The following is a 24,883-nucleotide window of genomic DNA, read 5'->3' as shown; positions in this document are numbered from 1 at the left end:
ATAATTGCTTCACCAGTATATTTTCCCCATCCTTTAATGTCTTATGTCCTGTTCTAGCCATTGTGGGTTTTTTTTTTACTTCAAGAAGACCTTTTAACACTTCTTGTAAAGTTGGTTTAGTATTGATGAACTCTTTTAATTTTTGTTTGTCTGAGAAGCCTTTATCTCTCCTTCAATTCTGAATGATAACCTTGCTGAGTAAAGTATCCTAGGTCTTAGGGTTTTCCCTCTCAGCACTTTAAATCTTATCGTGCCACTCCCTTCTGACCTGCAAAGTTTATGCAGAAAAATTAGCTGATAGGCTTCTGAGAGTTCCCTTGTATGTGACTCTTGTTTTTCTCTTGCTAACTTTAGAATTCTCTCTTTAACTTTTGCCCTTTTAATTATACATCTTGATGTGGCTGTGTATGGGTTCACTTTGTTTGGGACTCTCTGTGCTTCCTCTGTGTTTCTTTCTTCAGATTAGGGAATTTTTCAGCCATAATTTCATCAAATACATTTTCAACCCCTTTCTCTCTCTCTTCTCCTCTGGGACCCCTATAATGCAAATGTGAGTATGCTTGATGTCTTCCCACAGGTCCCTTAAACTATTCTCTTTTATAAAAAAATTTTTTTGCTCTTATCATTGAGTGATTTCCATTATTCTACTTTCCAGATTGCTTATGTGTCCTTCTCTGTCACCTAATCTGCTGTTAATTCCCTCCAGTGTATTTGTAATTTCAATTATTATATTCGGCTCTGACTGGTCCTTTTTATATTTTCTAGTTCTTTGTTAAAAATTCTCACTGTGTTCATCTATTCTTTTCCCCAGTTCAGTTAGCATTCATTTAACTACTGCTTTGACGTCTTAATCAGTTAAATTATTTATCAGTTTCCTTAGGGTTTTTTTCAGCATTTTTTCTTGCCTTTAATTTGAAATATGTTCCCCTGTCTACTCATTTCTTAAAAACTTTCTCTGTCTCTATGAAATTAGGTGAGACAGTTATGTATCCCAGTCTTGAGGGTGTGTTCTTGTGTGGAACCATCCATGTTCAGTCTGCATGTGCCCAGTGGCTCTGGAGGGAGGGCTAGATATGAAGTGAGCATGGGCTGCATCTTCCCCTAGGGTGTGGTGGCAGTCACTGCCCGGGTGGGAAACAGGTCTGGAGTTGAAGGGGCTAGAGCCAGAACAATGTGTGAGCTTGGCCTTCTTCCATGCTCAATGGCCATCACTGCCCTTTCAGGTGTGGGGTTGGGTCCTGAGGGGCTAGAGTAAGAACCCTGAGAAAGTTGGGTTTCTCCCGGGTGTGATGGCAGTCTCCACATTGGTATGGGATATAGCCGGGTCCTGAGGGCTTGGGGCAGTATTTCAGTGCTGGTTTCACTTTTTCCCCATTGTTCACACTGTGGTTAGAGGCTGGAGGGAATGGGCTCTGAGCCAGAAGGGATCAGGCCGGAGGGGTTGGTGCCACACCACTGAGCTGGTCCCACAACCTCCATACTGTGCACTGAGAAGCGAGTTCCTGTGATGGCGGTCTCCAGCCTGTAGTTAGCTTCACTCTCTCCAGAGTGTCTGCAGGGACACATGACCTGGAACGACTGTCTCTACTGGGCAGAGGCAGGTCCAAGGTCTGAGCTAGCTCTGTTTCCTCGAAGTGCACACACACTCATTGGTAATGGCCTCAGCTCAGTGTGGAGCAGTGCCGGAGCAAGAGGGGCTAGAACATAAGCCTGGTACAGGCTGCGGGGGGCACTGGGTACATCCCAGGAATCCAGCCAGAGGCCTGGGCAGCAATCAAGCACCCCTTTTCCAGGGAGGGGTTTGAGTGGAAGGATTCAGTCCCACGAACAATCTTTTCTGACACTGAGGTCTGTGACTGTCCCATCCCACATGTGGTCTGTCCACCTGACCTCATGCCATGAACTCTGGAAGCGAGTCAGGGTGAGAATACGGGGGAAGGGTGGACCCAAGTGCTCCCCATTGTCCAGGTACAGTTACTCCTTACTTCCCATCCTCACTGCGCCCATCCCGCCCCTGTCCCGGGTAGCTCATGTTGGGTGGTCTCATATATGGGTCTCCTGATTCTAAGATGAGCTACTCTGAGGAGCCACCCTTCCCAATCTCATTCCATCCACACCCACAGTAGTTGTCAGACATCATAGGATTACAGAGTAGGATCGAGAGCCTCCTCCAGCGAATCCAACATTTTGAGCATCCCAACACCCTGTCGTGGGGTTTGGTGACTTCTGCATCATCCCCCTCCTATGTTTTGGGAATGTAACGACAACCCTTGAACAAAACAGATCCGACCCTTGAGTTTGCTCATTCAATGCCTTACAGAACCTGGACCAGCCTCTACTCCCTTTACTCCCTGAATCACATCTTTCTCCCTCAAGGGAGATTATCCCTGATTACTTTTATTCACACACAGGGACACACACTCACCAACCTGGAATGTCCTATCTACCATCATACCCTCTTTTGTGTAGTAAAACACCGGTCTTTCGGGAAGGCAGTCAGGCAGAACCACCCTCGCCTCAGTAAAACACAAATCTGTCCCTCTGAGTCTCAGGCAGGTGCAGCCCTGGGTCCTGGCTGAGGGAAGGAAGTGCTCCCCAACCTCCAGTGAGGGGGAAATCGAACGTGGAGTTCAGACTCAACCTCATGTGTCCTAAAGAGGCAGTCTGGGAGATTGAGCTGGGACACGGAAATATCATTTCCAGGAAAATCTGTGTCATGGGGCTGGTGAAAGAGTATTTGACAGGGACCATGCAAGAACACAGACCTACTAACCACACTTGCCATAGACCCTGACGGGCCAATTTCCACTCAAGGGTATAGAGACGACCAGGCTGGAGGAGGGTGGTCAGCTGGCTAGGGCAGGGAGGATGTGAAAGCTTCCAGATTGGAGCTCTGGAAGGGGGTCATGAGTTCCTGCTGATGGGGAGGGGGAATGGCAGAGATGAATGGGAACCGCCAGACCCCAAAGGAGGAGGGGGGTTTGGAGAGAACTAGAAGAGGGCCTTCAGGGGAAAGGGAGGACGTTCCAATGTGGCCAGGCAGAGCCCACACAGGACCCAGACGTGGGGCACTCCGCTGGCTTGACTGCAGGGATGGTAGCAGAGGCTGGCCCAGAGTCCCCGCCACAGGATGCCAGAGATACTGTTCCGGAAAAGGCTCTGACGTGGAGCAGCGCCCCGTCCCGGCCCCCTACCCCTACCCCTACCCCTCCAGAGAGAAGGCAGAACACAGAATATGAGAGGCACTTTAATTAGAAAATGCTGTGAAACTGGGGTGGGGCGGGGGCAAAACAAGGGGGAGAGGAAGCCCCAGCTGAGGCAGAACAGGAGGGAACGAGCTTGGCCACAGCTCCCGGGCCCCAAAGGTACCAGCTGCTCCTCTTGCAGGAAGACGCTGGGCTCAACCTGTGAAACAGCGGAGTCAGGGAGGAGCCTCAAGCCAGGGCCAGCCCCCAGCCCTGCTCAACAGGCAGGACTGTGGGAAGGGGTACGGTGTGCGTAACACTCACTTCAAAGGGTCTGGAACTTGTCAGCCAGGTACTGCATGGCGGCTGCAACAGGGACAGGCATTAGCAGGCGCTCCAGACAGAGGGATATAGAAGCCCGTCCCCCTATCCCCGTGAGGAACCGCCTAGCCCTGCAACCTGAAACCCCCTCCAGACCCGATGCAAAGAGCTCTGGGCCTGACCACTCCCCACCACCCGAATTGAATGTGGAACCGGTTCCTAAAGGGAAACAAAGTGTGCCAGCAGCCCTCATGCTGTGGGCCGTGCCACAACCAGTCAGAACTCATCACACACACAAACAATCCAACAAGAACCTTAGAAGCCACACCAAGCAGCAGTTCAAGGGAAAATCAAAGAGGCGTCTCTAAAAGTCCTATCAGAAGGAGATTCCCTAGGACTGGTCTGGTTGGCAAAGTGTGCATGCAGTCCAGACAGTACTTTGCTACTTGTACACACGCCCAGCTGGACATGCACAGCCGGCTCCAGGGCCAGGCCTGCTAGGTTCTCCTCCCCAAAGGGATGTTGGTCCCTGCGAGGCCGAATGCACCTGCAGTCCACCCCCACCCCAGGTGCCCACCCGGGTTCTGCACTAAGACACCGCTCTCCGTCCCCGGTTCCTCATACCAAGTTTCTCCTTAAGGTCGTCTATTTCTCTCTGTAGCACGAGACTCTAGGCCAGCAGACACAGGAGGAAGAGAAATGATTAGTATACTCTGGCCTCCTCTCTCCTCCACCTTCTCCTCTCCCCCAGGCTCTCCATCCCAGAGCCGGGTGGCTAGACTGGCAAGGGCTCCTCAGTGGAAAGGAGGTGGGTTCCCTCCGTGGGGTACGTCATGGGGGCAGGGGAAGGAGGGCCCCACACATGTCAGTTGAACTTGGACCCAGATCCCACCCTCGAGTTTGGGCCTGCATTTCCAGGAGGCAGAGGAAGCATTACCAGAGGACAGCCCGGTGTTCCCAGTGGCTGCTGCTGTCTTTCTGGTCGTGGGGGATGGTCAAGTGGCTTCCGGTCACCTGAGAGGGAAAGGACACACAATCCAGCTTCCCAGGCTCCCAGTGAGGTGGAAAGGGCCAAGCGGGGTCTAACGTGAGGTGAGGCAGCACCACCCTCCGCTGGCAACAAGCCGCCCCTGCTCTGCCCAGCAGCCCGAACATTCTCCCTGGGCCTGCCTCCCCTGTTCCCCAGGGGCAGCCATTTCGCCACTGTGGTCCCCAAAGACTGTGGCTCTGGATTCGACCCTCCCAGAGCTGCAGCCACAGCCAGCACGTGGGAGAGCAATGTGGGCGAAAAGGACTTAACAGAAAAGGCTGTTCCCCTGCAAGTCTACACCCGGAGGAGCTGTTTGGGGCACTGCCACCGATCACCCCGGCCGCACAAACCCCACACAGAGGATGATGTGGCTCAAGGCCAGCCCTGCCAGCACCCCGTCTCCTGGGGTGAAGCTGCCTGGGAGCAAGGCTGTGCCCCCAGCAGAGACAGAGCCAGAGGTTTCTGTCCTCAACCCCTCTCCCCTCCCCTCATATCAAACCCACGACACTCACCTGAGGGGACAGGCAGCCTGGGCATGACTTCTCCTGGGTTCAGGGCCAAGGGCTCTGAGTTTCCTGGATCTTGGGGGCCTCTGGTGTTGAGGTCGTCACTGCAGGCTTTTCCACCATGCATGCGTGGAAAAGATGTGCCTGGCTTGTGAGTTGGCAGCTGAAACAAGAATTTCTCACCGATTAGGACTAAGGATGTGTGTGTGTGTGTGTGTGTGTGTGTGTGTGTGTGAGAGAGAGAGAGAGAGAGAGAGGGAGAGAGAGTGTGTGATTCGGGGCCGGGGTGAGGCAGGGAATTGGGAAGGGAATTGAAAGGCTGATCTCATTAGCACTTTCTCCCTCAGTCAGCCCCAGGCCAGCAGGCAGAGCTGATCTAGGGACAACACTGGGGCACTGAGAAAGCCCAGGCCCCCTGCAAGGAAGGTCTGGGGAACAGCTAGGAAGTAGGATTCAGGAAGCTGGTGAGTCTAAATACTATGGCTTTTTGGGGAAATTTTTAAGGGATCCCCCGACACAATTCAGCTAACAGCCCTCCCTTCCATCACAGCCTGTCTCGCAGAGGAGGCTGGAAACAGGCCAAGGGTGGAGAACCGGGCCCAGCACACCCGAAGTGCTACCTTAATGTTTGTCCCTAGTAAAAGGAGCCCGATCTGGCATCCTAATGACCCAGTGACCGAGGGGCACCCAATGACGACCCCTGAGGGATGGACGGAGGCAGCATGGGTGAAGACGTGTGTCCTGGGGGCGGTTGGAGCTGGGGGTGGGGGCGAAGAGTGGGGAGAGAGGAGGAGCATGGCCTACTCACTTGGCCCTTTGCGGCTGGATCTTTATTTGGGTCTTTATCTTCTCCCGCCACCGCCTCAGACTCCCTTGCCCGCCTGGCCACGGATTTCTTCCCAGCACCGGTGTGCTTGGACTGTTCATTTCCCGAAAGGACCAAGGTATACCTCTTGGATCTCCCAAGCAGCGGGATGCCAGAGATTGGGGGCAAGGTGGCCGGTTCCAGGGGAGGTGCCGAGATTCGCTCTCCCCCGGAAGGGAAGGTTCTCCCCAGGGCAAGTTTGGAGGCTCCCCCGAGGGATTTCTTCTCCTGGGCCCCCTTCTTCCTAGGAGTGACCCGCCGCAGGCCACCTGCAGCAGCAGCAGCAGCTCCCGGGTAGCTGGGCCTGCTGCCCCCCTTCCCCCAGAGCATGCTCCGCATTTTCCTAGGGGAAGAGATGCCCTGCTCTCCCACGCCCTGCGTTTCCACAACCGAAGTGAGTCCTCGCGGAGCCAAGGACAGGGAAGAGCCTGGCACGTGAAGGAAATTCTCCCTGTCTTGGAAAATCGAGTGTCTGGGAGTGTCCCCGGGAGCCTCGGGTCTGCTGGGCTCGGCCTGGCCTCCTCCTCTGGGGTAATTGCTCAACGTCATCAGCTCTGTCTCACTGAACTCATCTGAGGACTCGGGGTCGGACAGCAGCCAGGCTAGGCCTTTCTCGGGGAGCCGCTGGCGATCCGCAGCCACCTTCAACCTACGCTTAGGGCCTCTCTTAGGGTTCCCCCAGGCCCGGCCCGCTTCGGGCCCACCGAGGTGGAGAGGGCCGGCCGGAGCCGGCGGCGCTTCCCCACAGCTCTGGGCGGGCGCTCCTCGACCCCCGGGACCCGCCTCGAGGCCGGCCCACACGGCGGACACTTCGAAGGCGGCGCAGCTCTCCGGGGACAGGTGTCTGTGGACGCCCAGCACGTCCCGGGCGGCCAGCTGCCGCAGGATGCCCGCCGCAGACTCCTCGGCCAGTTCCAGGAGGTCCCTCGTGTCGTCAGCCGGGGAGCCAGGTCGGCCTTCGCGGCCCCACAGCACCGGCCCTCCCGCTTCCAGCATCTCCCGCTCCGACTGGAAGCCCTCGGGGTCCGGGAAGCCGCCCCCGCCCTCGCCGCTCCGCGGCTCCCCGGGCTCGGGGCCTGGGTCGGGACCCCGCGGGACTGCGGGGCCGGTCGGGCTGACGCCGGCCCGCTCCCCGCCCTCTGGGCCGAAAAGCGTTCCCCACACAGACAGCTTATCGGGGGAACTCATGTCGCTACCCTGGCGGCGCCGGAACCGGGGCGACGGTCGATGGCCCGAGTCACGGTCGCGGTCGCGGTCACGGCGGTCGAGGCGGGCGGCGCTCAGAGGGCAGCAGCAGCCACCTCAGGCGTCGCACGAGCTCGCCTCAAACGCAACGACGCGCGGTTTTCAGCGCACCGCCCACGCCTGCGCCGCGGCCTCCTCATTGGTCCGGGCCCAGCCAACCAGCGGGCGCCTTGTTCGCCTGCCGGCTCGAGGCCTAACCAATGGGGTCGAGGGCCTCTGATTTGCCGCCAAGCCCGTGGGCGGTCCGGGCAGTGGGCTGGTGAAGGGGATGGTGGGAGGGCCTCCCTCTGTCAAGCCTCTCGGCCCGCCTCCTCCTGTCCCGCCTCCCCTTTCCGGTTAGAGTCACAGCTCTGAGCCTCTGTTTCCCATCTACACAGGGGGTCGGGGAGTGAGGGCGCCGGGCTCCAGGGGTGGTGAGGATGAAACGTCAAGATGGAGGTGCTGGACGCCTAGCACACGCCGAAAGCATTTGCGAGCCTCTCTTCCACCGCAAGCCTTAAGACCCAACAGGAGAATGGGCACAAGAGTCCCGCAGTCAGTAATCACGGGTCAGCCAGAGAGCAAAGGGATCGTATTTTCCTTCTGTAAGGTCTCTGTCTCAACTGCTCCATCAAATGTGGCTCAGCAAACGTTATGGGCAGGTGGGTTTGGCGGACAGACTGGGGTTGGCGGACAGACTGGGGTTGGCCTCGTTCCATCAGCCCTTCACCCGCTCTCAGGCAAATTCAAAGAAGAGGAAATCGCAGTGGCCAGTTACACCCCAAAAGATGCTCCCCACCGCTGATCCTGGAGATGTGAACTAAAACCGCGAATTGGGTTTCACACACTAGGTTGACAACCTTCAAAGAACTTAACCATTCCGAGGGTGGGAGAGTTTAGGAGCAAAGCCCTGTGGCGGTGGTGCAAGAGATCCATTTGGGAGGTAATCTGGCAGAATCCATTGAAAGCAACTTAGTGCCGGCACGGACTCTGTGCCTGGCACTCTTCTAAGCGCTGGGCATAAATAGTAATGCATCCGCGTGACACACCTATAACTATAGTACCAACTATTACTGGCCTCTTACCGGTGAGGAAACAGGCACTGAGAGGTTCGGCCACTGGCCCAAGGTCATTCGGCTCGTGGGGATCAGCGGCAGCATTGAAACCAATCAATCTGCCTCCAGAGTCCTTGCTTTGAGCCCAAGATCTTAAAACTGGAAGGAAAAATAAAAGCTATTTCCTCTATGTTCCGGCAAGTCCGCTGCCTGGTACTTCTTCCGGAGACACGCTGGTACGTGTGGTGTACAAGAACACATGCACAAGGGTGTTGGTGATGGGAAAAACTGGGAACACTCCAAATTCCCGTCGGTAAGGAAATGGATGAATGCAACGTGGCTTAGCATCCAGTAGCATAAAGCGTGGCAGTCCAAAGGAATGCATCAGGCCATTCTCACAGCTTTCGAAAGCATCCTCCTGACTTCAAACTGCAAGTTGCAGAATGATGGCATCAGATCCACATTAGTCAATGTTTTTAAATCCCAAATGAATCCTATCTAATGTTTGATAACCTTTGGGTGTATGTTTCAAGGTCTGAAAGACGGTTTTCACTAGATGTTAAAATGGTGGAATAGCTCCTAACAGGACCCAATAGGTTTATGGAACAAATTTGTGGCCTTGGATCTCCCCAGATTGGTTAGGGAGGTGTACAGTTGGTTTCCTTTAGACTCAATGTCACCTACAGGTAGCCTTGAAAACATCTGCTGTCATTCTGCTTTCAATTTGGGCATGTTGGGTTCAATCAGTTTTCCAATGGTATGATTATTTGGCTGCAATATTTATTCCTTCACTTGGAATAGAAGATATCATTACTCATATAGAGGCTTTAACAAAATTCACCCAGCAAGCCTTAAATGATAGTAACCAAGCCATTTGTTTGCTCAGTTCAGAAATTTCCATGATGAGAAAAGCAGTCCTACAGAATTGCATAGCCCTCAATATTCTAAAAGCTTCCCAAGGGGGAGCTTATGCTATAATGCATAGTGAATATAGTGAATGTTGTGTTTTTATACCTGATGAGTCTTCTAATGCAACCCCCCCCCCTTATGGTGCATCTGAAAAATCAGATTTCCACTCTGAATGATCCTCTTCCCAGTTTAAGGGAAATGCTAGGAAAATGGTTTGGTTCAAGAGGATATTGGCTTAAGTCTTTACTAATGATATTGTTCCTCCTATTGCCAACTTTGATTACAGTTTGTGTAACTTATAAAGTTTTAGTTTCTTGTTCTTTGCACTGTGTATCACCTGCTCCTACTAAGATAATGATATCTAAACAACTGGAAACTACTGATCACATCTATAGTTCTCTATAAAATAATGGACATGCACAATGCACATGCAAGGTAAAATTGGTGCAAGTCCTATTGGACAAGTTGGAATTGACCGTTATTCCTTGCCAGACATCTTACTAGTACCACCCCCTAAAAGGAAAGAAAGAACCGGGCTATTAGGACCCAGCATCGAGGGACATGATGGACCCAAGGCAGGTAAAGAACCACCCTAGCATTTAGGTACCAAATACTTGATCACCTAATGCTTTCTATTGAAAGATTAATGATCAAAAGTGGAATTAATGAAATAAAATTATTTTCAGGCAGGGCAAGAAAAATTGTAAACATAAAATTCTCTCTCTGCCCATTTGAGCCACTAGCCCCTCCCCTTTAGTGTGATTTGTGTATCACATTATACATTAACTAGATCCCCTTAAAGGATACAGGAATGCCCACATGCCAAGAAAAAAAAAAGAAGAAAGAAAGAAGGAAAGAAAAGAAATTTCCTTCTGGAACCAGCAAGGTAACTCCTTAAGAGATAACTTTCCTTTCTCAATCCTGTAATGGGTCATTAATACCCACTACTCGCCTTGTTGGACTATGTAAACTATTAATATGCTACTTTGTCTCAAAAACTTATATAACGGTTTTATCTCCAATGGGTGGAACAGTCCTCAGAGTTTTCTGAAGATTGTCTCCCATGTTATAGTCCTCAGGTTGGCTCAAATAAAAATTTCCATTTTTCTTAGATTGACTATTGATTAATCTTTTTGGACAACACAATGAAACCAAAAGATGGTTTTTTTTAAAAGATAACAAATCACAAACCTTAGGCAGACTGACCAAGAAAAAAAAAAAGAGATTCCTAAGGAATCACTAAAATCAAGACTGAAAAGGGAGACATCACCATTGAGCCTATTGAATTTTAAAAATTATAAGAAAATAGTATGAAAAAATTTATACCAACAAATTAGACACATATATGCAATGAAAAAATTTGTAGAGAGACACAAACTTCAAAACAGACTCAATAATAGACAGTCAATTAAATTAATAATTAAAAATCTTCCCACAATGATGCTCCTGTCCAGATGGCATCACTACTGAATGCTATCAAACATTTCAGATGGAAATAAGAGCAACACTCCAGAAATTCTTCCAGAAAAAAGAAGAGGAATGAACACTTTCAAATTAGCTCTAGCAGGCCAATATTACTGTAGTGTGAGCCTCTGACAGTTTTTTTTTAATTGTAATGCAAGTGCCTGACATTAAGCTTCTGATTGCTGAGGCACCACTTCAAAGACAGCTATATCAAAAAGAACAAATTGTCAGCTACACGACTAGGTAAAGAGCCAGGCCACCACACCCCTGAAGTTTCCTTTGTTTTGGAGATCTCTGATTGACTTAGATAACTGACCCTTTGGCTGCTTGTTTTTCCCTTCTTGTGCTTTAATTCCCATTCTGTTTTAAATTCATCAATAAAGAGTGAATCTGAGAAACCCTAGGCCCCTCACTCTTGACCCCGATTAAAACATAACCCCAGGTCCCAGCTGTCTTTCTCCACCCACAACCTTTCTGTGTGGTCCAAGGCATGCCATGTACCCTCCAGGACTTGTGAGTAATAAACTTCGTCCTTTCAAAGGTTCCTGAAGGTTATTGCTGAGGTGCATCTTGCAATTATAATAAGAACCACAAGGGCTAGTTCAACCACAACATTGGTTCTGAAAGGGGAAATATCTGTGGGGGCTCGCCTTGGAGTCCAGGTGAGTGCCTCCAGGTATTTCTAGCTGACAGGATCACTATCGATTGGCTGAGACCAGCACAATTACCCTGATGCCCAAAACACACAAAGACATCCAAAATAAAGAAAATTGCATACCAATCTTTCTCATGAATACAGATGAAATAACCGTCAAGAAACTATTAACAAACTGAATTCAGAAACATATAAAAAGGATTATATACCATAACCAAGTGGAATTTATTCTAGAAATACAAGGTTGGTTTAACATCTAAAAATCAATTTATGTAATACACTATTTTAAAAGAAGAAAGCACTGAAACATTATCATATTAACTGACACAGAAAGAGCATGTGACAAAATTCGACCACCTTTCATGATAAAAACAATAAAAAACTAGGACTAGAAAGAAATTTCTTCAGCATGATAAAGAATATCTATGAAAAACCTACAGCTAACATCATATTTAGTAGTGAAAGACTGCATACTTCTCCCCTAAAGTCAGCAACAAAGACATGCTCACTACTTTTATTCATTATTGCACTGGAAGTTTGAGCCAGTTCAAACAGGGAAGAAGAAGAACTAAAAGTCATCCAGATAGGAAATAAAAAAGGAAAATTTTTAATTCTCAGATGACATGATTTCATATGCAGAAAATCCTAAGGAATCCACAAAAATGGATCTAATGGTAGAACTAATAAAGAAGTTCAACAGATCACAGAGTACAAGATTAATACATAAAACAAATTTTATTGCTATATACATGTAGCAAATAATCCAAAAATGAAACTAAGGAACACTTAATTCTAGTTACAATAGCATCAAAAAGAATAAAATGCTTAGGCATATATTTAACAAACCAAATGTAATACTTATGCACTGAGAAACACAAATTGATGTTTGTTGAGAGAAATTAAAGATGATCTAAATAAATGGAAAGGCATTGCATGTTCATGGTTGTAAGACTCAATATTTATATGGTAATTCTCCCCAAATTGATATATAGATTCAATTCAATCTCTATCGAAATTTCAGCAGGCTTTCTTTGTAAAAATTCACAGGCTGATCCAAAAATTCGTATGGAAATGAAAAACAAAACAAAACAAAACAAAACAGAATGTCCAAAACTACTTTGAAAAAGAACAAACCTGGAAGACTTCCACTTTCTGATTTCAAAACTTACTATAAAAATACAGATAATCAAGTTAGTGTAGTACTGACATAGAGATAGATCAATGGAACAGAATTGAGAGTTCAGAAATAACGAACTCTCCTTATATTTATGGTCAATGATTTTCAATTCAATGGGGAAAGGATAGTCTTTTCAACACGTGGTGCTGGTACAACTGGATATCAGGCAAAAATACAAAGTTAGAACCTTACTTCACAGCACACACAAAACTTAATGCAAAATGGATCAGAGACTTAAAAGTAAAACCTACAACTATAAATCTGTTAAAAGAAACCCGAGGAGAAAAATCTTTGTAAACATGAGTTAGGCAATGATTTCTTAGGTACAACACCAAAAGCATGATCCATAAAAGAAAAACTTGATAAATTGGACTTCATCAAAATTTAAAACATTTATGCTTCAGAAGGCACTATTCAGAAAATGAAAAGACAAGGTACAGACTGGGAGAAAATATTTGAAAGTCAAAGATCTAACATAGAACTTGTATCCAGATTAAAGAATAAGAATAATAAATAAATAAGAAAATGACCCCATTAAAAAATTGGGTAAAAGATTTGTATAGACATTTCACCAAAGAAGGTATAGAGATGGTTAATGAGCATATGAAAGGATGTTCAGAACCACTAGTCAGTAGGGAAATATAAATCAAAACCATAACGAGATACCATGTTGCAAAAACAATAGGATGGCTATAATCCAAAATACAGATAATAACAAATATTTGGATCTGGAGAAATTTGAATCCTCATACACTTCTGGTGATAATGTAAAATAGTTGAATCTCTTTGGAAAATGTTCTGGTATTTTCTTAAAAAGTTAAACATAGAGTTACCATATGATCCAGAATGTCCATTCCTAGGGATCTACCTAAGAGAACTGAAAACATATGTTCACACAAAAACTCATGAACTCAAAATGTATAGGAATATTCTTAACAGCATTTAGTTTGGGAATATTATCCATAATATTCCCAAACTAAACATAACCCAAATGCCCATAAACTGATGAATGTATAAATAAAATGTGGTATAGCCATACCATGGAATATTATTTGGCAATAAAAATAACTGAAGTACTGATACATGCTACAACATGGGTGAACCTCGAAAACATTATATTAAGTGAAAGAAGCCAGACAAAAAGTACTATATATTGTGTGATTCCATTTATACAAAATTTCCTAAATAAGCAAACCATAGAGACAGAAAGTAGTTTATTACTTGCCTATAGGGCTGGGGGTGGGTTGTGGGGTTGGGGGTGATGGCTAAGGGATACAGGGCATCTTCTTGGGCTAACAAAAATATCCTAAAATTGATTGTGATAGATGCACAACTGTGAATATATGAAAAGCCATTGAATAAGGCATTTTATTTTTTAATTTATTTTTATTGCAAAAACACATAATATGAAACCTACCTTATTAACAAATTTTTTAGTGTACAGTGTTGTTAACTATATGAACATTGTTGTAATCCGACCTCTGGAATTCTTCATCTTGCATGACTGCAAATCTATACTCATTGAACAACAACTCCCCATTTCCCCCTCCCCCAAGCCCTTGGCAACCAGGATTCTACTTTCTGCTTCTAAGAGTTTGACTACTTTAGATAGCCCATGTAAGTGGAAACATGCAGTATTTGTCCTTTGTGAGTGGCTTACTTCACTTAGTATAATATCTGCAAAGTTCATCCATACTACAGCATATAGCAAGATCTCCTTATTTTTAAAGGCTGAATAATATTCTGTTATATGTATACATTATATATACTACCTTTTATCCATTCACCTGTTGATAGATATTTAGGTTGATTTCATCTCTTGGCTATTGTGAATAATGGTGCAATGAACATAGGAGTGCAATAATCTATGCAAGATCCTGATTTCAATTATTTTGTAATGTAAATGTAAATATACAGAAGTGGGAATGCTGGATCATATGGGAGTTCTATTTTTATTTTTTTTAGGAACTTCCATACTGTTTTCCATGGTGGGTGCACCATTTTACACTCCCACCAGCAATGCACAAGGGATTCATTTTCTTCACTTCCTTGCCAACACTTGCTATTTTGTTTGTTTTTTTAATACTGGCCATCTTAACAGTTGTGAGGTGATAAATCATTGTGGTTTTGAATTGCATTTCCCTGATGACTAGTGATGTTGAGCATTTTTCATATACCTGTAGGCCATTTCTGTGTCTTCTTTGGAGAAATATCTAATCAATTCCTTTGCCAATTTTTAAATTGTGTTATTTGGGTTTTGTCTGTTTCTTTGTTTTTGAAAGCATAAGCCACAGACTGGGAAACAGTATTTGCAAAGCACACATGATAAAGGACTTGTATCCGAAAGAGATAAAGAACATTCGATATTCAGTAATGAGAAATCAAACAACGCAATAAATAATGAGCAAAAAAAAAAAAAATAGAACTGTCATTGTGCTTACTGGATGGCCAGTAAGCTATTGAGAAGATGTTTCACCTCATTAGTTATTAGGGAAATAACTAAAGCCACAATGAAATACCACAACATAGCTATAAGCATGGCTGAAATAAAAACAAAATACAGACAATACCAAGCGCTAGAGAGACTGAGGAACAGATAGAACTCTCCTGCATTGTTGGTGAGAAGGCAAAAAATGGTATAGATGCTCTGGAAACAGTTAAAAATACACTAACAATTCAATCCAGCAAGTTAACTCCTAGATATTTACCCAAGAGAAATGAAAACTTACATTCACAAAAAAACTGTATGCAAATGTTCATAGCAGTTTTCTTAGATGCTTGGGTGACTGCACACTGGCACTGGACACAGATATGTCTAGGACTACTGGCCACAGGTTCTGAGCTGACATTGATCCCGGAAGCCCAAAGTGTCATGATGGGGCCCTGTTAGAGTGGGGCTTATGAGGTTCTGGCAGTAAAAGGAGTTGGGGATAGATATCAGGCCACGGTGAGCTGACTGGGTCCCTGGACCAACATAGTGGTCATTTCTCCAGTCCCCAAGCTGATAATTCTAAGTGATACACTTGGCAGTTGGAGCAATGACCTGCACATTGGGTCATTAATCTGTGGAGTAAGAGCTATCACCTTGGGAAGGCCAAGAGGAACCTCTGACACTGACTCCCACTCCAGGCCAAGAGAGTAAGTCAAAACCAGTATTGGATCCTGGTGAGCGTAGGGGGGTAAAGCAGAGATTAGTGACATCATTGGAGACGTATGGGATGCAGGGGAAGAGCAGGTAGGAGAGCCACAGGGACGAAGAGAGTGGAGAAGGTGAGAAGAAGTTCTGGGAGTCTCTCTGTGGGGGAGGGAGGAAGGGAGTGGAAATGGTGAGAGGGAAGACGGAGGCTTCCACTGGATCCACCGGTAATGTTTCATAGGATGCTGGTGGATGCAGGAGATTTTGCTATATCCTTCCTTATCCATTTTAACATATTTGAAATACCACACCATGACTTAAAAAGTCACTGGGAGAAGTGGAAGGGGGCGGTATCCACAAACAGGCAGGCACCATCGGGGGCAGGCTCGAGGAGGAGGATTGCAGATTTACAGTGCACCCAATCTCCCCTGCTCTGTAACTTCTCCAGCATGGCCAGCTTCTCAGGTGCAGACCCAGAAGACTGGGCCTTTGAGTTCCACAGACAAGAGGGGTTCAGACACCCCAGGACTCTCCAGGAGGTCAGCCAGAGCAGGAGGCAGGAGAGAGAGGTGACTGAAGACAGAGGAGTACGAACGGGAAAGAGCAGAAGGAAGGTATGGGAGGAATGGAGGGGTGTCAGAGTAGGAGTTGGGTGGCAGACAAGGGAAATTCTAACACCCATGGGCCATATAGAAACCAAGAGAGGGACCACTCCCCAGACATCAGTACTGCTCAGCTCAGGGAAGCTGAGAACTGAGAGTTCCAAGAAAAATTGAGAGACACCTGGCTATCCACACCCACCGCCATCACAACTGGTAGGCCTTGGTTGTGCGTCCTTCAAAACTTTAAAACATACTTGTACATATACTTAAATGAATTCTCATATATTACATAGGATTGACTGGTGTGTGTGTGTGCCCACGCACGCAAGTGCTTTAATTTACGTATGTCAATCCAAAGCGATCGTTCTGCGACTTGCAGTTTGAAGTCAGGCGGATGCTTTTGAAAGCTGTGAGAATGGCCTGATGCATTCCTTTGGACTGCCACGCTTTATGCTACTGGATGCTAAGCCACGTTGCATTCATCCATTTCCTTACTGACGGGAATTTGGAGTGTTCCCAGTTTTTCCCATCACCAACACCCTTGTGCATGTGTTCTTGTACACTACAGGTACCAGCATGTCTCCGGAAGAAGTACCAGGCAGCGGACTTGCCGGAACATAGAGGAAATAGCTTTTATTTTTCCTTCCAGTTTTAAGATCTTGGGCTCAAAGCAAGGACTCTGGAGGCAGATTGATTGGTTTCAATGCTGCCGCTGATCCCCACGAGCCGAATGACCTTGGGCCAGTGGCTGAACCTCTCAGTGCCTGTTTCCTCACCGGTAAGAGGCCAGTAATAGTTGGTACTATAGTTATAGGTGTGTCACGTGGATGCATTACTATTTATGCCCAGCGCTTAGAAGAGTGCCAGGCACAGAGTCCGTGCTGGCACTAAGTTGCTTTCAATGGATTCTGCCAGATTACCTCCCAAATGGATCTCTTGCACCACCGCCACAGGGCTTTGCTCCTGACCTCTCCCACCCTCGGAATGGTTAAGCTCTTTGAAGGTTGTCAACCTAGTGTGTGAAACCCAATTCGTGGTTTTAGTTCACATCTCCAGAATCAGCGTTGGGGAGCATCTTTTGGGGTGTAACTGGCCACTGCGATTTCCTCTTCTTTGAATTTGCCTCAGATCGGGCGAAGTGCTGATGGAGCGAGGCCAACCCCAGTCTGTCCGCCAACCCCAGTCTGTGCGCCAAACCCACCTGCCCATAACGTTTGCTGAGCCACATTTGATGGAGCAGTTGAGACAGAGACCTTACAGAAGGAAAATACGATCCCTTTGCTCTCTGGCTGACCCCTGATCACTGACTGCGGGACTCTTGTGCCCATTCTCCTGTTGGGTCTTAAGGCTTGCGGTGGAAGGGAGGCTGGCAAATTCTTTCGGCGCGTGCTAGGAGTCAGCCGCCTCAATCTTGACGTTTCATCCTCACCACCCCTGGAGCCCGGCGCCCTCACTCCCCGACCCCCTGTGTAGATGGGAAACGGAGGCTCAGAGCTGTGACTCTAACCGGAAAGGGGAGGCGGGACAGGAGGAGACAGGCCGAGAGGCTTGACAGAGGGAGGCGCTCCCACCATCCCCTTCACCAGCCCACTGCCCGGATCGCCCACGGGCTTGGGGGCAAACCAGAGGCCCTCGACCCCATTGGTTAGGCCTCGAGCCGGCAGGCGAACAAGGCGCCCGCTGGTTGGCTGGGCCCGGACCAATGAGGATGCCGCAGCGCGGGCGTGTGAGGCGCGCTGAAAGCCTCGCGTCGTTTGGTTTGAGGCGAGCTCGTGCGACGCCTGAGGTGGCTGCCGCTGCCCTCTGAGCGCCGCCCGCCTCGACCGCCGTGACCGCGACCTCGACTCGGGCCATCGACCGTCGCCCCGGTTCCGGCGCCGCTAGGGTAGCGACATGAGCTCCCCCGATAAGCTGTCTGTGTGGGTAACGGTTTTTGGCCCAGAGGGCGGGGAGCGGGCCGGCGTCGGCCCAGGCGGCCCCGCAGTCCTGCGGGGTCCCGACCCAGGCCCCGAGCCCGGGGAGCCGCGGAGCGGCGAGGGCGGGGGCGGCTTCCCGGACCCCGAGGGCTTCCAGTCGGAGCGGGAGATGCTGGAAGCGGGAGGGCCGGTGCTGTGGGGCAGCGAAGGCCGACCTGACTCCCCGGCTGACGTCACGAGGGACCTCCTGGAACTGGCCGAGGAGTCTGCGGCGGGCATCCTGCGGCAGCTGGCCGACTGGGACGTGCTGGACGTCCACAGACACCCGTCCCCGGAGAGCTGCGCCGCCTTCGAAGTGTCCGCCGTGTGGGCCGGCCTCGAGGCGGGTCCCGGGGGTCGAGGAGCGCCCGCCCAGAGCTGTGGGGAAGCGCCGCCAGCTCCGTCCGGCCGTCTCCACCTCGGTGGGCCCGAAGCGGGCCGGGCCTGGGGGAACCCTAAGAGAGGCCCTAAGCGTAGGTTGAAGGTGGCTGCGGATCGCCAGCGGCTCCCCGAGGAAGACCCGGCCTGGCTGCTGTCCGACCCCGAGTCCTCAGATGAGCTCAGTGAGACACAGCTGATGACGGTGAGCACTTACCCCAGAGGAGGAGGCCAGGCCGAGCCCAGCAGACCCGAGGCTCCCGGGGACACTCCCAGACACTCGAATTTCCAAGTCAGAGAGAATTTCCTTCACGTGCCAGGCTCTTCCCTGTCCTTGGCTCCGCGAGGACTCACTTCGGTTGTGGAAACGCAGGGCGTGGGAGAGCAGGGCATCTCTTCCCCTAGGAAAAGGCGGAGCGTGCTCTGGGGGAAGGGGGGCAGCAGGCCCAGCTACCCGGGAGCTGCTGCTGCTTCAGGTGGCCTGCCGCGGGTCACTCCTAGGAAGAAGGGGGCCCAGGAGAAGAAATCCCTCGGGGGAGCCTCCAAACTTGCCCTGGGGAGAACCTTCCCTTCCGGGGGAGTGCGAATCTCGGCACCTCCCCTGGAACCGGCCACCTTGCCCCCAATCTCTGGTATTCCGCTGCTTGGGAGATCCAAGAGGTATACCTTGGTCCTTTCGGGAACTGAACAGTCCAAGCACACCGGTGCTGGGAAGAAATCCGTGGCCAGGCGGGCAAGGGAGTCTGAGGCGGTGGCGGGAGAAGATAAGGACCCAAATAGAGACCCAGCCGCAAAGGGCCAAGTGAGTAGGCCATGCTCCTCCTCTCTCCCCACTCTTCTCCCCACCCCCCAGCTCCAACCGCCCCCAGGACACACGTCTTCACCCATGCTGCCTCCGTCCATCCCTCAGGGGTCGTCATTGGGTGCCCCTCGGTCACTGGGTCATTAGGATGCCAGATCGGGCTCCTTTTACTAGGGACAAACATTAAGGTAACACTTCAGGTGTGCTGGGCCCAGTTCTCCACCCTTGGCCTGTTTCCAACCTCCTCTGCGAGACTGGGGCTGGGATGGAAGGGAGGGCTGGTAGCTGAATTGAGTCCGTGGATCCCTTAAAAGTTTCCCCGAAAAGCCTCAGTATTTAAACTCACCAGCTTCCTGAATCCTACTTCCTAGCTGTTCCCCAGACCTTCCTTGCAGGGGGCCTGGGCTTTCTCAGTGCCCCAGTGTTGTCCCTAGATCAGCTCTGCCTGCTGGCCTGGGGCTGACTGAGGGAGAAAGTGCTAATGAGATCAGCCTTTCAATTCCCTTCCCAATTCCCTGCCTCACCCCGGCCCCGAATCACACAACTCTCTCTCCCTCTCTCTCTCTCTCTCACACACACACATACACACACACAGACACATTCTTAGTCCAAATCGGTGAGAAATTCTTGTTTCAGCTGCCAACTCACAGGCCAGGCACATCTTTTCCACGCATGCATGGTGGAAAAGCCTGCAGTGACGACCTCAATACCAGAGGCCCCCAAGATCCAGGAAACTCAGAGCCCTTGGCCCTGAACCCAGGAGAAGTCATGCCCAGGGGGCCTGTCCCCTCAGGTGAGTGTCGTGGGTTTGATATGAGGGGAGGGGAGAGGGGTTGAGGACAGAAACCTCTGGCTCTGTCTCTGCTGGGGGCACAGCCTTGCTCCCAGGCAGCTTCTCCCCCAGGAGACGGGGTGCTGGCAGGGCTGGCCTTGAGCCACATCATCCTCTGTGTGGGGTTTGTGCGGCCGGGGTGATCGGTGGCAGTGCCCCAAACAGCTCCTCCGGGTGTAGACTTGCAGGGGAACAGCCTTTTCTGTTAAGTCCTTTTCGCCCACATTGCTCTCCCACGTGCTGGCTGTGGCTGCAGCTCTGGGAGGGTCGAATCCAGAGCCACAGTCTTTGGGGACCACAGTGGCGAAATGGCTGCCCCTGGGGAACAGGAGAGGCAGGCCCAGGGAGAAGGTTCGGGCTGCTGGGCAGAGCAGGGGCGGCTTGTTGCCAGCGGAGGGTGGTGCTGCCTCACCTCACGTTAGACCCCGCTTGGCCCTTTCCACCTCACTGGGAGCCTGGGAAGCTGGATTGTGTGTCCTTTCCCTCTCAGGTGACCGGAAGCCACTTGACCATCCCCCAAGACCAGAAAGACAGCAGCAGCCACTGGGAACACCGGGCTGTCCTCTGGTAATGCTTCCTCTGCCTCCTGGAAATGCAGGCCCAAACTCGAGGGTGGGATCTGGGTCCAAGTTCAACTGACATGTGTGGGGCCCCCCCTCCCCTGCCCCCATGACGTACCCCACGGAGGGAGCCCACCTCCTTTCCACTGAGGAGCCCTTGCCAGTCTAGCCACCCGGCTCTGGGATGGAGGGCCTGGGGGAGAGGAGAAGGTGGAGGAGAGAGGAGGCCAGAGTATACTAATCATTTCTCTTCCTCCTGTGTCTACTGGCCTAGTGTCTCGTGCTACAGAGAGAAATAGACGACCTTAAGGAGAAACTTGGTACGAGGAACCGGGGACGGAGAGCGGTGTCTTAGTGCAGAACCCGGGTGGGCACCTGGGGTGGGGGTGGGCTGCAGGTGCATTCGGCCTCGCAGGGACCAACATCCCTGTGGGGAGGAGAACCTAGCAGGCCTGGCCCTGGAGCCGGCTGTGCATGTCCAGCTGGGCGTGTGTACAAGTAGCAAGGTACTGTCTGGACTGCATGCACACTTTGCCAACCAGACCAGTCCTAGGGAACCTCCTTCTGATAGGACTTTTAGAGACGCCTCGTTGATTTTTCCCTTGAACTGCTGCTTGGTGTGGCTTCTAAGGTTCTTGTTGGATTGTTTGTTTGTGTGTGTGACGATTTCTGACTGGTTGTGGCACGGCCTGAGAGCTGCTGGCACATTTTGTTTCCCTTTAGGAACCGGTTCCACATTCAATTCGGGTGGTGGGGAGTGGTCAGCCCAGAGCTCTTTGCATCAGGTCTGGAGGGGGTTTTAGGTTGCAGGGCTAGGCAGTTCCTCACGGGGATAGGGGGACGGGCTTCTATATCCCTCTCTCTGGAGCGCCTGCTAATGCCTGTCCCTGTTGCAGCCGCCATGCAGTACCTGGCTGACAAGTTCCAGACCCTTTGAAGTGAGTGTTACGCACACCGTACCCCTTCCCACAGTCCTGCCTGTTGAGCAGGGCTGGGGGCTGGCCCTGGCTTGAGGCTCCTCCCTGACTCCACTGTTTCACAGGTTGAGCCCAGCGTCTTCCTGCAAGAGGAGCAGCTGGTACCTTTGGGGCCCGGGAGCTGTGGCCAAGCTCGTTCCCTCCTGTTCTGCCTCAGCTGGGGCTTCCTCTCCCCCTTGTTTTGCCCCCGCCCCACCCCAGTTTCACAGCGTTTTCTAATTAAAGTGCCTCTCATATTCTGTGTTCTGCCTTCTCTCTGGAGGGGTAGGGGAGGGGTAGGGGGCCGGGGCGGGGCGCTGCTCCACGTCAGAGCCTTTTCCAGAACAGTATCTCTGGCATCCTGTGGTGGGGACTCTGGGCCAGCCTCTGCTACCATCCCTGCAGTCAAGCCAGCGGAGTGCCCCACGTCTGGGTCCTGTGTGGGCTCTGCCTGGCGACAGTGGCACGTCCTCCCTTTGCCCCGAAGGCCCTCTTCTAGTTCTCTCCAAACCCCCCTCCTGCTTTGGGGTCTGGCGGTTCCCATTCATCTCTGCCATCCCCCCTCCCCATCAGCAGGAACTCATGACCCCCTTCCAGAGCTCCAACCTGGAAGCTTTCACATCCTCCCTGCCTTAGCCAGCTGACCACCCTCCTCCAGCCTGGTCGTCTCTATACCCTTGAGTGGAAATTGGCCCGTCAGGTTCTATGGCAAGTGTGGTTAGTAGGTCTGTGTTCTTGCAGGGTACCCGTCAAATACTCTTCCACAAGCCCCATGACACAGATTTTCCTGGAAATGGTATTTCCATGTCCCAGCTCAATCTCCCAGACTGCCTCTTTAGGACACATGAGGTTGAATCTGAACTCCACGTTCGATTTCTCCCTCACTGGAGGTTGGGGAGCACTTCCTTCCCTCAGCCAGGACCCAGGGCTGTTCCAGCCTGAGACTCAGAGGGACAGATTTGTGTTTGAGTGAGGCGAGGGTGGTTCTGCCTGACCGCCTTCCCGAAAGACCGGTGTTTTACTACACAAAAGGGGGTATGATGGTAGATAGGACATTCCAGGTTGGTGAGTGTGTGTCCCTGTGTGTGAATAAAAGTAATCAGGGATAATCTCCCTTGAGGGAGAAAGATGTGATTCAGGGAGTAGAGGCTGGTCCAGGTTCTGTGAGGCATTGAATGAGCAAAATCAAGGGTCGGATCTGTTTTGTTCAAGGGTTGTCGTTACATTCCCAAAACATAGGAGGGGGATGATGCAGAAGTCGCCAAACCCCACGACAGGGTGTTGGGATGCTCAAAATGTTGGATTCGCTGGAGGAGGCTCTCGATCCTACTCTGTGATCCTATGATGTCTGACAACTACTGTGGGTGTGGATGGAATGAGATTGGGAAGGGTGGCTCCTCAGAGTAGCTCATCTTAGAATCAGGGGACCCATATATGAGACCACCCAACATGAGCTACCCGGGACAGGGGCGGGATGGGCGCAGTGAGGATGGGAAGTAAGGAGTGACTGTACCTGGACAATGGGGAGCACTTGGGTCCACCCTTCCCCCGTATTCTCACGCTGACTCGCTTCCAGAGTTCATGGCATGAGCTCAGGTGGACAGACCACATGTGGGATGGGACAGTCACAGACCTCAGTGTCAGAAAAGATTGTTCGTGGGACTGAATCCTTCCACTCAAACCCCTCCCTGGAGAAGGTGGGCTTGATTGCTGCCCAGGCCTCTGGCTGGATTCCTAGGATATACCCAGTGCCCCCCACCCCAGCCTGTACCAGGCTTATGATCTAGCCCCTCTTGCTCTGGCACTGCTCCCCACTGAGCTGAGGCCATTACCAATGAGTGTGTGTGCACTTTGAGGAAACAGAGCTAGCTCAGATCTTGGACCTGCCTCTGCCCAGTAGAGACAGTCATTCCAGGTCATGTGTCCCTGCAGACACTCTGGGGAGAGTGAAGAGACCGCCATCACAGGAACTCGCTTCCCAGTGCACAGTATGGAGGTTGTGGGACCAGCTCAGTGGTATGGCACCAACCCCTCCGGCCTGAACCCCTCTGGCTCAGAGCCCATTCCCTCCAGCCTCTAACCACAGTGTGCACACTGGGGAGAAGGTGAAAGCAGCACAGAAATACTGCCCCAAGCCCTCAGGACCCGGCTATATCCCAGACCAATGTGGAGACTGCCATCACAGCCGGGAGAAACCCAACTTCGTCAGGGCTCTTACTCTAGCCCCTCAGGACCCAACCCCACACCTGAATGGGCAGTGATGGCCATTGAGCATAGACGAAGGCCAAGCTCACACATTTTTCTGGCTCTAGCCCCTTCAACTCCAGACCTGTTTCCCACCCGGGCAGTGACTGCCACCACACCCTAGGGGAAGATGCAGCCCATGCTCACTTCATATCTAGCCCTCCCTCCAGAGCCACTGGGCACATGCAGACTGAACAGGGATAGTCCCACCCAAGAACACACCCTCAAGACTAGGATACATAACTGTCTCACCTAATTTCATAGAGACAGAGAAAGTTTTTAAAAAATGAGTAGACAGGGGAACATGTTTCAAAGTAAAGACAAGAAAAAATGCTGAAAAAAACCCTAAGGAAACTGATAAATAATTTAACTGAGGAAGACTTCAAAGCAGTAGTAATATGAATGCTAACTGAACTGGGGAAAAGAATAGATAAACACAGTGAGAATTTTTAACAAAGAACTAGAAAATATAAAAAGGACCAGTCAGAGCCAAATATAATAACTGAAATTACAAATACACTAGAGGGAATTAACAGCAGATTAGGTGACAGAGAAGGACACATAAGCAGTCTGGAAAGTAGAATAATGGAAATCACTCAATCATAAGAGCAAAAAAAAATTTTTTTTAATGAGAATAATTTAAGGGACCTGTGGGACAACATCAAGCATACTCACATTTGCATTATAGGGGCCCCAGTGGAGAAGAGAGAGAGAAAGGGGTTGAAAATGTATGTGATGAAATTATGGCAGAAACTTCCCTAATCTGAAGAAAGAGACACAGAGGAAGCACAGAGAGTCCCAAACAAAGTGAACCCATACACAGCCACATCAAGATGTATAATTAAAAGGGCAAAAGTTAAAGAGAGAATTCTAAAGTTAGCAAGAGAAAAACAAGAGTCACATACAAGGGAACTCTCAGAAGCCTATCAGCTAGTTTTTCTGCATAAACTTTGCAGGTCAGAAGGGAGTGGCATGATAAGGTTTAAAGTGCTGAGAGGGAAAACCCTAAGACCTAGGATACTTTACC

General features: G+C 50.2%; 2 protein-coding genes across 2 annotated transcripts; one reads left to right on the top strand and one right to left on the bottom strand.

Moving 5' to 3' along the window:
• Positions 1-3,510: 3,510 nt before the first annotated feature.
• Positions 3,511-17,983, bottom strand: LOC132357089 (uncharacterized protein CXorf49 homolog). Its single transcript, XM_059910395.1, has 6 exons — positions 17,800-17,983; positions 5,851-7,208; positions 5,049-5,205; positions 4,444-4,520; positions 4,131-4,176; positions 3,511-3,551 (listed from the first exon to the last, which is right to left on the bottom strand). Exons 1-6 carry the CDS (start codon positions 17,981-17,983, stop codon positions 3,511-3,513), a joined length of 1,863 nt encoding a protein of 620 aa, XP_059766378.1.
• Positions 17,984-18,022: 39 nt separating this feature from the next.
• On the top strand, positions 18,023-21,593 carry LOC132357088 (uncharacterized protein CXorf49 homolog). The gene is made up of 5 exons (XM_059910394.1): positions 18,023-19,264; positions 19,901-20,057; positions 20,587-20,663; positions 20,931-20,976; positions 21,553-21,593. Exons 1-5 carry the CDS (start codon positions 18,023-18,025, stop codon positions 21,591-21,593), a joined length of 1,563 nt encoding a protein of 520 aa, XP_059766377.1.
• The last annotated feature ends 3,290 nt before the right edge of the window (positions 21,594-24,883 follow it).

The sequence above is a fragment of the Balaenoptera ricei genome, chromosome X (assembly GCF_028023285.1).
Source record: "Balaenoptera ricei isolate mBalRic1 chromosome X, mBalRic1.hap2, whole genome shotgun sequence".
Classification (NCBI taxonomy): domain Eukaryota; kingdom Metazoa; phylum Chordata; class Mammalia; order Artiodactyla; family Balaenopteridae; genus Balaenoptera; species Balaenoptera ricei.
This window is presented reverse-complemented; position numbering and strand designations above follow the sequence as displayed.